The sequence below is a fragment of the Drosophila willistoni genome (assembly GCF_018902025.1).
Source record: "Drosophila willistoni isolate 14030-0811.24 chromosome 2L unlocalized genomic scaffold, UCI_dwil_1.1 Seg196, whole genome shotgun sequence".
Lineage (NCBI taxonomy): Eukaryota > Metazoa > Arthropoda > Insecta > Diptera > Drosophilidae > Drosophila > Drosophila willistoni.
In genome coordinates, this window is record NW_025814048.1 from 2,172,103 (window position 1) to 2,187,617 (window position 15,515).

Here is a 15,515-nt window from a genome sequence, read left to right on the forward strand (position 1 = left end):
TGTTAACCTTTTGTCTAGGATATGTATCCTCTCAAACGTCCCTTCTCGTCCCCTGTCCACGTTCCATTTGTTAGCTTTCGGATCTCGGATCAGTGGCGCATCTGGGATGCCAAACTAAAGGGTTGCCCTCAACTGAAAAGTCAGAATCTCCAGTCATTGGGTATATTCTTCAATATAGAAAAGAAAAAGACCAAAAGTCATTAAAATCTTTTGACAATACCAAACCATAGAAGATGGAAAAAATGACATGATTTCATAAAATAGGATTTCATAAAGTAGGAAGTTTATGCGTCACTCAGTTACTTGTACTTCTCACCTTCTAACTCTTTAATTGATATTTAAAACTTATAAGTGATAAATAGTGAGGAGAAGATGAACGAACTCAATCATTCTAATAATGCATTTCTGGATTTTCCTTTTTGAATCTGGATAAGTTCTGTTATTTCAGGTTTCTCTAAGGCAGGAAGGTAAGGTCTCCACTCTGAATGTGCCTAAAATCTGTGTAACCCCCCATTCAATGGACTAATGTTCTCAATAACCGGATGTATGATCATTTTAACCATGAAATAATAAAAGTCCTTTAGAACTATAGGTTCTTCTAAAATATATACTTTTAGTAATTTTTTACATTTAAAATGAAATTGATCCTCCAACTTTCCTACGGTAGGAATCTGTTCACTGTGCGTTCCTACCTTAGACTCTCTGAATTAAATCACATATAGCCCCCTTTTTAAAGTTTTATAGTCGTTTATCATTGGAATTCATTATAAAATATGTATATATATTTAGCTTTTTCATTTCGTCAATATAGAAGTGGGAACAATGAATTTCAAAGTGAATAATTAGTGAATAATTTCATAACAAGTTTCTTTAAATTTCCTAAGAAAGCGAATGTTTACACTCTGAATGCGCTTGAACCCCATATAGCCCCCCTTTTAGGTGGGCACTGTATTCTCGGTAACTAGATAGATGCCTTTAGGTACACACATAAGTAAAAGAATGTGTTTTTATGTATTGCTTCTTAAGGGGTTTTCAGACTTTGGTTGAAATATGTAAAGTTTTTCTGTGTGAGTGATATCCTTAAGCAAAGGGTGCGTGTGTGTATGTGTGTGTGTTTGTATTGGAAATGAGTGCAAAGATACAAAATCATTTGTAGTTTTCCAAAGAGAGAAAAGGCAAATTTGTTGGTTGATTTTAATTGCGTTGGCAAAAACCATTTTGGCCACACAATCTTAATGTACTTTGATTGCGGCTGCGCCTTTGCCCAACGTTTTGTGGCTTTTTAGTCAAAAGTTTTTGCTTTGTATGTGTTTCTCTCTCTCCCTCTATCTCTCTCTCTGTCTCTCTCTGTGTTGGTTTGTTTGTTTATTTGTCTTGGGCTTTAATTAAGTTTCATTATACAAATTAACACATGCGGGTGTCTTCCACCCTCCCCCCCAGACACACTTGTCCCTTCTGCATGCCCTTACCCTAGGCATGTTTAATTAAATAATTCATTCATATGTTTGTATAATTGACAATGAGTAAATAATATGAAAAGTCATGTCAAAATCGTGAATAATCTTCTTTCCTGTGTGTATGTGTTAAATATTAAACTAATTTATTTAAATTTAATTTAATTTGTCATATAAATATTAGTCAGGTATTGAAAAATTAAGAGAAATGTGTTTTTTCTTTAGCTAATTGAAGTAACCTCTTCTCGGGGGGCGCCCCATTAATAGATCATCGTCATCATCAGAGCGATGGATAGGCATTCTTGGCCGCATAGTTGGCCGCCGCAGCCACACAATAGTTGGAGGCACCAAAGAATGAGCAGACACCGTTGCCACTTGCCCCCGCCGTTGGATTTGCCCCAAAGCTGCCATAGCAATTCGTATAATTCTGACATGACCGCAACTCCAGAGGACCAAAATTCAATGCGTACGCCGCCGCTGCTGCTGCTGCCTCGGAGGGCGGGGCATGGGCGGTGGGATGTGTCAGATTTGGGTATTTATGCATATTGCCGGTGGAGGCTGTTGAAATGGGTGCTGGAACCAATTGGGATCCCGCATGGTCCATCAATGGACGAGAGCCGCTCACACTGCGCTCATTGCGGCGAAATTTCGCACGACGATTTTGAAACCAAACCTGTATAAATTAGAGAGATAGATTTAGTAGGATATTCAGATTGCAAAACCAGTTTGATTTACCAAAAATTTTGTAAATTCTGGCATGTGCTGGTTATCTCTATTAATTAGCATTAAGTTTAGGTTTGGCCATGCAATTTGAAGAGTTAAATAATGTTTAAAGTCACAGCCGGATTCGGGATGAAAAATACTGCAACTTTCCCCTTAAAGTATTCAAAGGATTCTTGCTTATTGCACTTTTTTTAAGAGCAAAGTTTTCCCCTTTAACAGTCCCAGATCAGCCATTTTTACAGTAGTCAAGAATTTACATTTTTTTAGGGTTTAACTAATGATGGAGCAAATGATTCATTTTACTTGTAAGAGGCTTGTATTGAGACAAGCAAAAAGAAATTAGGAAAAAGAATTAGAAAGCACAAAAAGTGTTTAATCTTTTCCTTATTATTGTTGTTGGATATCTAAATTTAACCAGTTTAAGATATCAAATTTGTTTTAATGGTAGAGGAAATTTCTTTTAGATCAGTGTGTCACATTCTTTTGGAATGGAACACCAAAGTTGGCAAAAAGATAGAAAAACTTTAAATGGTAAAAGTTAACTAATTTAGAAAGTAATCTAGTGTGTTAAAAAAAAATCAAAATTCTTATCTCATCTTTAACTTAAAATTAATATGATTTCTCCCAGAGGAATCGCTCAAATTACAATGGTTTCCTCAGAATTGTCTTGAGTTGTGAAATAAAATGAAATATTTCCAAGCATTACCTGAACTCTCGCCTCACTGAGATGCACTTTGGTGGCCAGTTCTTCACGTACAAAGGCATCTGGATAGTGGGTTCTTTCGAATACTTTCTCCAGGGCTGTCAACTGGGCTGAACTGAATGTCGTGCGATTGCGTCGTGGCTTTCTTGAGTGTCCCGTTGAGAGATTGTTGGGGTAATCTGTGGCTCCTCCAATGCCGCTGCCAACGCCTGTAAAAGATAGAAGAAGAAGAAGAGGACCATTAAAGAAAGTATTTTCGACTTTTACTTGGAATTTTTCGCTGGTAATGCAAAATCTGATGGCCTCGTAAATAATCGATAAGTGCCCCGGATATCAATTAATTTTTCGTTACTTTTATGGTCGGAGAGATAACAAACACAGAGACACAGAGAGAGAGAGTGAGAGAGAGAGAGAGAGGGGGAGCGAGAGAGACATAAAATTTTGCATTCCATTTGATCCTGCCTGGCGTTTGTCTCTGTCTTGTATCACTATAGGAAGGTCATAAACAAATGGCATGGAGTCATAAAATATCTTTTGACGACATTCGATGGCAGCTGCCGCTGCGACATACAAAAACATACAATAACCAAAATACCTCAACAACAAATTTACGATCTATTAATTAAAGAGTGAAATTTCTCTTGACATTAAGCGGTCATAAGAGCGTTTCGAATTTTCACTAATTGGTTTTTTTTTCGGAAAAATCATTGAAGAAACATTTGTATTTAAAATTTATATATATCTGGCAAAAGCTTTGGATTTTGTTAATTCGTATTAAATTCGTAGCGGTAAAATTGTGTTTTTCCAATTAAAGATTTTAAAAATGAATAAAATCAAATTTCAAATAATTTTAGTGAGCCAAACGACGAAACAAACTTTTCCTGATATTCTGAGATGGCCAAAAAAAAAGAAAGAAACGTCTATGGAGTTTCTATGGGAAAATTCATTAATCAATTTGATATCAATTGGAAATATTTTGTATACTATTGTAAGACCTTGTTAAAGCCATTTCAATATTTTTTTCTAATATTTTCAAAGAAAATTCTTAATATTTAGAAAATAGTTGGTGCAATTGAATGGGAAAACAATTGTTTTTTGGCAGTATATTTGATTTAAGTCATTTTTAATTTTGTTAAAAAAGTTAATTATTTTTTTCCAATCTGTCAAAGTCAAGTTCGATGACCTTATTTACTATTTTGATTCAATCGAAAAGAAAAGTGGATGAAGAGTTTAAGAATTTGAAAGAAATTTCATAGTGTTTTAAAAAAATTTCGAAACTTTGATTTGGAACATAAAAAATTACAAAATACTACTCCACAAATTGCAAAAGATTAAACAGAATCCCTGAAAACATCCTTGTTCCTTAGGAAGTAAACGTAATATTCGATATTCAAAATATTAACCCAGAATATACACTTCTAAAGGCTATGAAAACTTTCTGAATAGGAACATCTGAACAACAGAACAATTCAGGTCCGCACCAGATTGGTAATACATAAGAAACTATGGTCTAAAATGAACAGTAAACAAGTTCAACGAAAGACTTTAAAATAGTTAGATTAAAAAAACCAAATTTAAGTTAGAGATCAGATAGATTTCCGATCTACTGACAAGTGTTTGTAAAATTTTCTTTATTTTTGAAATTTTTACATTTCGGTGCGGTGTCTTGATTTTGAATTTACTTGAACTACGTTTTAGCTTCAGGGTGGCCTTGCCCCTCACATTTGTGGAGCCCGTGTACATTGCCGTGACAAATCTCTTTCCCCAGGCCATTTGTCTCAATTTGTCAGCTGGAGCTGTCCGCAAAGTTTTCAGTTGGAAATTGTGCATCGTCGATCAACACGTCAGAGTTTTTGTAGAATTCCGAAAAACAAAAGAAACAACTGCACCAACCTCACCTCCAGAGGAAAAAATTCAACTGCAACTGCAACTGGGTTGTCCCAGGGGAACGAATGGGTGGCTAGATGGATGGATGGATGGTTGGTTGGTTCGATGATAAAAAACGAAAAGATCTTTAATTCGGATTGCCAACGAGTAGCGATAAAAAAAAGAAAGAAAAACAGTTGCCACCGAAAGGGAAACCTCAATCAGATTTGTGCAACGAGCATGGGGGAGTGAGAGAGAGAGAGAGATAGGATGAGATGATGGGGAATGGAAATAGAGATGGGCATATGTTGCTCTTGTTGTTGTTGTTGTTGTTACCATCCAATGAAGCGACGAAAATAAACACACGCCCAAGCCCAAGCCCATTTAGTAGACACGAGGGAGATACCAGGTCGGTCGGTCTGTCTGTCGGGTCGGTCCATGTCTGGTACTGGTTACACTGCCGTTTTATATGCTCCACTTGAAAAATATAGTCACTGGTTTCTCTAGATGGGATCTGCTTCAAAGGCATGCGGCCACTGAGGGAATATCATGTCAGCTTTGATTACGTTTTGTCATGTTGACAATGTTGAAGTGTTGTCGGCTCAGTAGAGGGCTACGAACGAAATTGAACGACATAAAAAAGGAGCAGCAGCAGCAGCTAAGAAAAACCATGGAAACTTGGACGAAAACTCTGAAAACGTTTTAAATTGAGAGACTTTTCTTGAAAACTAAATACTTGCCTTGAATTTTCACATGGCAAATTATGCAGAGTTGACAACCGAAGCTATATGCATTTTATATGATGGTCAGGAGAGGGAGGTGGAAGGTGGGAGGAAGGAGGAGAGGAGTGAAAATGGAGCTTCGCTTAACCACAAACCGCAAATAGCAAAAATGCATGATGGTGACACTGTGCGAGGAGGAGAAGGCGGAGAAGGAGGTGGCCCAGGAGTGGCAATTGGCGGCGGTGGCGCAACGAATGTCGCCCACATCTGGCACCTAAATGTCATATATATATCCTATGACTTGCTCGACACACACAACTATACAATTTCATATATATTGGGTATATACATTTATATATACTTGCCGATGCAATTTTGTGCGAATAATTTCATAAATTCTCTCAGCTCATTTCGAATGAATTTATCATTTATGAATTAAGCTAAAGCCATCCGCAAAATATCACAAATTCTCAAACTAAATATGAGTGATATGCATGAGTGTGTGCGTGTGTGTGTGTGTGTGTATGTTTGTATTTTTGTTGGAGTGTATATAGTTGAATAATTCCTATCGAAATTATGCATTTTGTTGTACATATGTACAAGTGGCACACTTAAAGCCAAATGATGATGAATTTTGTGGCAATGTTAGAGAACTAAAACTTGACCAGACTAAACTGATTTCAAATTTTAATCCATTGTTCTTCTTCTTTCAGGTGCTAATTGGGGGAACCTTATATTTATTAATTTGACTTTAACTTTCCCCATTTTAATGCATTTCTGAAAAGAATCTACAAGTCCTTGAAATTTCAATAATTAAAGTTTTATTTTGGTTATATCCCAATTTAAATCCAACCAAACCACAGTTAATCTCTCCATATGTCATGAATAATCCATTTAAAATGAAAAGAAAGTGATTTCTACAATAGTTAAATTTTAATGTACAAAAATTTATTACGTCTGAACTATCGAAAAGGTTGAACGTTGTTTTTAAACCTTGAAAATGTCCTTTATAATAGATTTTAACGGCTTGGCAATTAATACCTTAAGGATTTTTCTTGGGTTCTTCTTTTAAATATTTCTAAAATATTCCTAGTTTTCTAGTCAAATATGTATCATGATTATTTGTGAAGTCAGGATGAAGTCAGCACAGGATAAAGATGGTACTTAAAAAAAGGCTCAATTGTGAACATTTTAAATCATTCAGATTGGGATATTAGTATTCAATTGTTTTCTTTTCCACTATTTCAAGTGTCAATTTTAAAAGTCTTGGCAAATTTGCACTTATTTAAGATCAGAATATAACAAACAAGGGATTTAGGTAGTTAGAAAACAAAAAAAATCCATAAATGTTATTCATTTTACAAGTAGATTTAAATTCTAGATTAAAGAAAAGTTAAATTTGTATATTCCAAATTCGCTTTATCAGAGTTATAAATATTTGAACATGTCTTTAATTACTTTTATTTGTCAAGACAGTTATTAATTTATATAAATATAAAAAAAAAATTAAAAATTCACTGAATTAGTCTTGCTTTCGGAAAGAAATTTCTTGCTTTTATACAATTTTTCTATTTTATCATAAATTTTTCACTTATTGATGGACTACTTTAAAATAAATGGTTGTATTAACATATTTTCCAATTTTTAGGCTTTTCGATCCATGGTTTCTTTATGCCATAGTGGTCCGATTCAACGAATTCCTATCCATTAGGCAAAAAAAACGGCTTATGTTAGATACGCTTAAATAGTTTCAACGCAGTAGCTTTCTATCGACTTAGTTTCTCAATCTGATCAATAATATATATACATACAGGATATGTAAGCCATGTATGTACATACATATATATTCATAAATTGGTTACTTTTCAATATTTGAGATTGAGACTTGTTTTAATATGACCCCATCTACTTTAGGATATTCATTTGTAATCAAAATAACCACATCCATAGAGAGTTGTATTCACGTCAAGTAAAATTATTTAAAATTACACCCAATAAACAATAAATTTACCTTTGTTTTTATAAAAAACTAAAATATTATCGAAATTCTAAAACGTCTCCAAAAGAAAGACCTTTCACTGATTCTTTATAGTGATCAATATTATTTTAGCATTTGTCTTTGAAACTTACCATAATTATTATTCAGTTCCATGGACATTTTGCCTTTGCCATAGGCATCATGTTTCAGTTCAATGAGATTATCGACCGAGAAACGATGCATTTTGTCCAAATCTCTGAACTTGTCACAGCGATTCTTTAGATAAGAGTCAGAAGGATGTTGTTGTTGTTGTTGTTGTTGATGTTTCTCTTCACCATCGATGATCAATTGATGTGCCACGGATGCTGGATATGTGGCTAAGGCTTCTGCGTCTAAATGAGAACCCGTCGTCGGAGGCGGCACCGTCGGTGGTGGTGGAGGCAAATGGGCCGTCGGTGGATAATAAAAATTTGCAGGGTTACCGACGGGTGAGAGCGAATGCTGATAGTTCAACATGATCGATAATTTATCTAATTAAAATTCACTAGAATTTGTTTTGCCAAGGTTAAAGCGCGCTCGTTAATTGTCACTAGATTTAAGATACAATTCAATTCAATTCATTTGTCACTTCAAATTGTTGAATGATTGAATTAAATTCTTTTCATTTTCACTTTCGCCTTCGCTGTTTCGCTCGCTCTTCTTTCGATCTCTTTCGTTGAACTGATCCTGTGTGAACTTGGGTAATTGTAATTGGATTAGCACACAACACATAAACGAGTTAATTACGATAATTGTTGCGACGATACTAAACCGTGCCAAAGTCGTGTGCCCACTGAAATTAGTCTCAAATCGAAAAAAAGAAAAGAAAATAAAACGTCTCCCTCTCAGTTTGGATGACTCTCAGCAGCAGCAGCAGAGGCAACAGAAGCAAAAGATCTTTGCTCTCGTTTCAGCTAATTATAGAACTATAAGATCTTCCCATTGGTTGGATCGTTTTTCCGACATTTTGTGATGGGGGCGTTACCCATCACAGCACAAAGAACAGGGAACATCAACGATTTACTTATGAAATACGAGGTGAAAAGTAGCAACAAGTTTTAAGCATTTAACTAGGCAATAAATATACCAATTAGCTACTGTCAACACACACTAAAAACAAAAGGACAACCAAAAGGACATGTGTGTGCGAGAGTGTGTGTGTGTGCAGGATGTTCTGCAGTTACTACAAACCACTTGAGGACTTTATTGAGTCTCTCTCTTGTTCAGGTTGCATAAATCTTGGCACGCATTATGTTTGTCATCCTTTTTCATAGTAACAGAGGATGAGAGAGAGAGAGAGAGAGATAGAGAGAGAAGAAATTTCCATAAACCACAACATGTTGTTAATTTTCCAAAAACAAGAAGAGTATGAGTCTGTGGATGGGGATGTGGAAAGATATTGCATAAGCGGAACGTGGGCGGAATCGGTTAGTTAAGTGGCTCATGTACTTTATTTAGTTGACAGGTTCATCCCAAGCAGCTGGCAATTCAAGGTGTTTCTTCTTTGGTTGGAACATATCAATTAAGTGATCAGTTTTGAGGAAAGGAAAGGAAATTGTTTAGATTAAATATGTTTTCCCTAACAAATTAATTAAAGATGGAAAGAATATTAACTAAAACTAGATTTAAATAGAATTTTGAGTTCGTTTCATTCGCTTCTTTATTCAGCTAATAGGGTCGAGAATTCAAGAAATCAAAAAGTACGACTTGTTCGTCAACTTAGGTATTCCTATTGATTTTTATCTCAATTCATTCGATTTATTATGGAACTAAATGGGTCAAAACTTTGTCGGATTCACCTCAGATAAGTTTCTCAATATGTTAAGTTTAGTGTTTGTCTACATTTGACACTTAATTCAGTTTAGGTTCTCATTTGACTCCTGCAACTGAAAATCCTTGTGACAAACAAGCAAAAACTTTATGACACAAATTCCTTTTGGCCTGACATATATACTAACGACAAATATCCCCGATGAAACTTAAAGCCAACTACCATTATGCCCACTCATTAGCAGGCAACAAGGTAGTTATCCCTTCCTACTCTCTGTCTCTCTCTCTTTTCGCTCATTACATATCCTTGGCACCCGAAAAACTTCATACTAATATTCTAATACTTCGCAAGCCTCCGCTTGCCCATCAACTTCGTGTGGCCCATACTCCATACGGTTTTCCTTTCCCAAATTGAGCTGTCACAAAAGTTTATCCAAACTACTTGACACTCCACTACCGTTTTTCACCTGTCTCCCCTCATCCACTACAATCTCCGACCTCCTTCCAAAATCATCATCCAAGTGGAGCACAGAGGAGCTGCAACAGGAAGAGAGGACGAATGCGACGGCGCCTCCACTAAATTATCTCACGTTCTCGTGTGCAAAACTTCTTGAGGAATGTTGCGGTGTGTATTTTTAATAAAACTTCAAAGTTTTTCTTTTTTTGTAGTCGTAGTAATAGTACTTGGGCTACTTGGGCGTTTTACTATGTCTTCCAGACGTTTTTCTTGCTCAGTTTTCTCAAAAATTCTTTGTCACGAAACATTTCTCGCGTGCTGCTGCTGCTGCTTCTTTGTCTCAGTTTATCCATATAGTAATATGGTTACCCTAAAACACATGGAGACAAAGTTTTTGGCAACAGGAATGTCTCCTGAAAAGTTTAGAATTCGAGCAGACAGTTTTAATGCTGTCAGGATGAGTCTTGACTGAAAGTAAGTGCACATGACATGGTCAGGTTAAAGGGGTTTGCGAAAGCAACAAAAATTGTCAGATATCATTTTTACTCTATAGTCAAAAACTCTGTAGTGATGGCCTAATAAACAATCAAGTTAAGTACTGTGAACGAAATGTGGTTGACATATTAAACAATGTTTTGCCCAAAAAAAAAAACTAGACAGAAATCAATAGAAACGCATGAATATAATCAATAACTAAATATATTTAAATTTGTCACAATTAGAAAAAATTTTTAGAAAAAGCAATCAAAAACATAACTATATAAGAAAAATTAATACTTTTTTGCATTTTTTTTTTTATATTTCTACCAAAAATCTTTCAAATATTTTGAAAGAAAAAATGTCATCATGGCAATTTCCTTATGAGGCTTTTGTTTATGCAATTATTAAGTTTTTAATGTTTAATAATAGTTAAAGTTGACCGATTTGATAGCTTTCAATATTTTACATCGCATATCCTCAGGATTTAATCAGATTGGATACAAAGAACTCATGTCTTTCACTTTATTTTATTATAATTATCAACTAGTTTTAGAGTTGAAGAAATTGTGGGCACTGAAAATTGTATTTCATTAATCAGAAAAATTCAAAATTATGAAAATATATGGACCTCGATTCTACTAACATTCGAAAATGATTCAAATATTAACTAAATCGGATTTTTCTAGTATTTTCCTACTACCAACCCACTAAAACATCTTTAATCGATAATTTTTTGTTCAACAAATTCAAAAATTAATCCTCCCTCTCCCCGTATATATCTCTCTCTCTCTCCTTGTGTATTTTCCGTTAAAGAGTTTTCTATAATTTCACTTTCTGTTGGCAAAAATTTGCTCAAGTTTTTTGACGGCAAAAATTAACTAATAGCCGCAATTAAAAAACTATTTTGTTCTGGTTTGAAATGTTTCCTAGCATATTTCAATTTCCTTGTCGGAACAACAAGCAGACAAGCTACAAGCAATGAAAAATCACAAAACAAAACAAAAAAATAAAGAAAGAACAGAAATGTATAAGTATGTAAATGGGTAATTTTAGATGAGAGAGGGGGGGAAAAGGAGACTGCGGCGGTTGGAACCTTTGAAGTTCATGTTGTTTGTCAAGAAAATGAATTTCACTTGACGGCGATTATGTGGCAGCCATTCAAAGTTGCTTGTGCACAAAAGTTTTGCGAAACATTTCCGATGTTTTCAAATATAACAGAGAGAGAAAACCGAAACTCGAACCACATCATACAACGCACACAGTGGCAAAGTGGCGGGTGCTGGTAGAAGGGCTTTTGGCGTTCCATTCCGAACGTCTACGTCAAGGGTATTCCTCTAACCCAGAAAAATGCCAAATGCTGCTCTTTGACAGCACAGAAAGAAGAGCGGAGCGGGGAGAGAAATAGAGGAAGGGGGAAGCGAGCAGATTGCGGAAGGGTATAAAACTTTTGCCTAAATCACTTAACAGAAAACAAGTGTTGGCATGTGCCCGCCGTCTTCCTGTATATGTTCCTCTTTCTCTCCTATTCCTCTGACCAACTCTTCTCACCAGGACCCCCCCTTACCACCCGATATGCTGCTATTCTCTCTATCTTTTGGCAGGCAAAAAAATAGCAAAACTTGTTTTGTTTTTCAATGAAAACTTTTTCGGTATACCCATTACTTGTCAGGGGTATATACATACCTAGATATATGTCCAAAAGTTCTTGTTAAAATTTTAACTATATATTTCTGCTCAATATCCGAATCCGCCATTGTTTATTGGTGTTGGTTTGATTTAAGTGAACAGACTAAGTAGAAAAGTTATATACTATTCTAATTTATTAGGTCCAAATGCTTCAGCTGTGTGCAATTCGATACATTTATAAGAAACCAAAAATTAACCTATCGATAGTTCTACAAAGTGTTGTGAAATTGCTCAAACCAAATGAACCTTTGAGTATCTATAACAATGTTTAATTGTAAGACAGACAGCAATTTATTGGGGACTTAAAGTTTAAATGGAAATCTTCAATGGATCTATTATGAGTTGAGTGATGACGGAAAAGATATACAAAATGAGATTTTTTCAATGTGATTTCTTGGGGAACGTTTTTGAAATGACCGATAACAGCTCGAAATCTTTAATAAGTCATAAAAATGGAATATTAATGGCATTTCATTTCAAATTACATTACTTCCTACTAAAAAATGTGCAGGAATGAACATCATACATACGAATTTAAATTTTCTTACTAGGTATTTTAAAGTCCCATATTGAAATATTTTATTTAAAGCCATATTAAAATTCTTTTTTTTTCTGTTCATCATTTGTTTTGAATGCACTGTTTTATATAAAACTGAAGAAGTTGACGGCAATGAAATATAATAACAAGAAATAAACGAAAGCAATGTCCGGAAAACTTGCCACGCCCATTCAGCTGAAGTAACAGCGGAAGAAAAGGCAACTGCCTTCATTTGCCACCCTCTTGACCCTCTTTTCCTTTGTCAGTGCGTAAACAGAAAATCAATTACAATGTGCATACACGCAGAAGAGCAGATAGAGAGAGAAAGTAGGGAAAGAAAGCAAGAACAAAAAAAAAAAAGAACCAGAAAGGGGATTTACATTAATTACGGCAAGCAAAAGCTTTTTGACTTTTATTGTGACATAGGCCTGGGCCAACTTTACTCTATATAAAACGTATGAATATTTCATTCCCCACGGATATGGCTATTGGAGGACAAGTTTTTAAAAGCCATGTTAAGAGTCCTGCTCCTTGGCCTGCTCAGATGTCCATTTAGGTACACACACTCACACCCATACGCACACATATACACTCATACACTCACATGCATTTGGGGCTACTTCTGAGTTGGGTCAGCCATCTGCCAAGCCTTTTCTCTCTAGTTCGATTTTGCTTCCATTTTTGCATAATTTACAGAATTTGCCTTTTCGTCTCATTTGAATTTTTTCTTTCTTTTTTTGTATTTTTTGAATCGCCTTTTGCCCAAAATTGACAATGATGATCAGTTTCTCTCTCTAAATTGTAGCCTTAAATCAAGGTTTTGTTTTTGTCCATAGAGCGAAACTCACATGCATTTTAATGCATTTTAATTAGCATTTAGCTCGGGGTCGAACACGTGCTGGCTTCTGTTGCTGTTCCTGGTGACCCCTCAATCTACACCCCAAAACCCAGTTTATCTCTCTTCCAACATCTACATGCAGTTTGTTCGGGAATTGGGATTTATGTTAGCATGTTGCATGTACATACGTCTCGACCCTCCTTCCTCTCCACGACTTGCCCCCGATCGACCGAAAGTACATGATGAGTATGGAGGAAAAAACCGCAGAACACGAAATACACCGCAAATTGTGGTTTTAAATACTCAGCCCTTTATCATCCGAACCTCGAATCCCTTCCCCCGCCCCAGCCGCAGCACAACCCTTTTGGTTCCATAGGTATGTGTTCTCTCTAATGGCGCATTTATGAAAATTATGTTTTTAGTTGAATGCATGAAAAACACGAGGCAAAGTTTTCCCCACCTAGATCCATAAGGGTTGCAAAAGGTTGTGCTAAAGTTTTCATTAGTTTGGTAAAGTAATTTCTATAAAAAATAGTCTAGATAACAAATGCTATATATATAGTTTGTTCGGATTTAAATCGATCTACTTGGGAAACCTAATGGATTCTGTCTTTAATTTAACTGTTACTTCCGGAAATAATTTCGAAAAGTCTTATTTCATTTTTGTAAAACATTGAACAAAAACGTGCGTCATGCTATATATTGAATTTAATAATCGCCTTATCGTTATCGATAAAAGATATCAACCAAAAGACTAAGAAAATTGGCAAGTATTAAGTCCAAAGATATCTAATGAAATGGTATAAAATGTAGAAATTCCTTTAAAGATATCGATAGGGAAGACATCTCGATAGCCTAAAGTTATCGATTACATACACCGACTAATCATATCAGTAAGAGTTAATGGCTGAAGAGGTTTCGACTATATCTTCTTAATACTTAAACTAAATATACACACTAAAACGTTATTTCCACATACTTGACATGGTCTTGACTGCTGTTCTGACGAAAATAGGTTGGCTCATTGCCCTGATACCCAACCATAACGATTATTTGATCGATAGATATCGAAAATCTCTAGTTCGATGTTGATGTGTCCTTTATAGCAATAGAAAATTTAGGTAAAAATCAAGAGCGAAAAATCTTAAATTACATTTCATTTACATGGAGACAGAGGAGAACCTTGTTGTTTTTTGTTTCTGTTACACTCATTTCTTGATTGCACAATTTCAATTCATTTCTTGTTTGTTGGTGTTTTTCTTGTTTTCCTACTGGTTTTACTTTCATTTGCCCTTTCTTATACGTTTATATGTTTGCTTGTGGAGTTGCTGTCATTCAGTCAGCTGCAAAGTCAGCGCCATTTAAATTTCGCTCACGATTGTTCGAAGGGGCGGAATGAATGAATGCAAGAAAAAAACTACGGAAGAAATTACGCGAATTGAAAATCAACGGATGCGGATGCGGATGTGCGGATCTGGAGACGTAGAAAGACCTGCAACTGTCACTTTTGCAATCAGATGCAATTAGAGGGATAAAATAAAAAAAAAAGGACGAAAATGAAAATAAAAACAGGTCACCAAAAAAAAATGACAGTGAAATCGAAAATTGTAACAAGAAATCAACGGAGAAAAAAAAGTGCAAGTGCTTTTTGTGCTTTTTCTTATCTATGTATGTTTGTCAACTCTAAGAGAGCATCCTTAATCCACTTAGTTGCATTCACTTAAAATCTAGGTCAAGCATTTATTGTTGTTACACAATTCACACACATGAGTATTGAAATATTTTGTTGACTTTTCTGGCGAAAATTTCATTATTTTAATGCACAAATATGTTATGTGCTTTTCAATTGGGCCGCCCCCTTGAATCAATTGAAGCAGAACTCTTTGAGTGATGAATAAAGATTGAAAGACTTATGTGTCAATTTGCAGAAATGTAATAAAGAACATTTGAATGAAGACTTTTAGATACTCTCTAGGTTGTGCCCAATCTGTTGTAAAGGATTACAAGGATTAGACATATATAGAGAAGAAAGAAGGTTCTTTCTTTGGGGTGTCTTTAACTTTAAATGATGTCCAAATGGAGAATACTTTCTGAAGAGCTAAACGATTTTCAAATCAATGGTTCATATTTCAAATATTTTTAGAGGTTCTGTTGATTTAACTCTTATCGAAGAGAATGCTCATCTTCTTCTGTTAATTTTATCCCCCATTTCGGTATTCCCTTATTCTTTTCCTAGTTTTTTTCCCCATTCCTCATATCAT

General features: G+C 35.2%; 1 protein-coding gene across 1 annotated transcript; it reads right to left on the bottom strand.

Moving 5' to 3' along the window:
• Positions 1-1,734: 1,734 nt before the first annotated feature.
• On the bottom strand, positions 1,735-7,962 carry LOC6639786 (paired mesoderm homeobox protein 2B). The gene is made up of 3 exons (XM_047009948.1): positions 7,599-7,962; positions 2,884-3,089; positions 1,735-2,127 (listed from the first exon to the last, which is right to left on the bottom strand). The coding sequence occupies exons 1-3, from the start codon at positions 7,960-7,962 to the stop codon at positions 1,735-1,737; spliced, it is 963 nt and encodes a 320-aa protein (XP_046865904.1).
• Between the last annotated feature and the right edge of the window lie 7,553 nt (positions 7,963-15,515).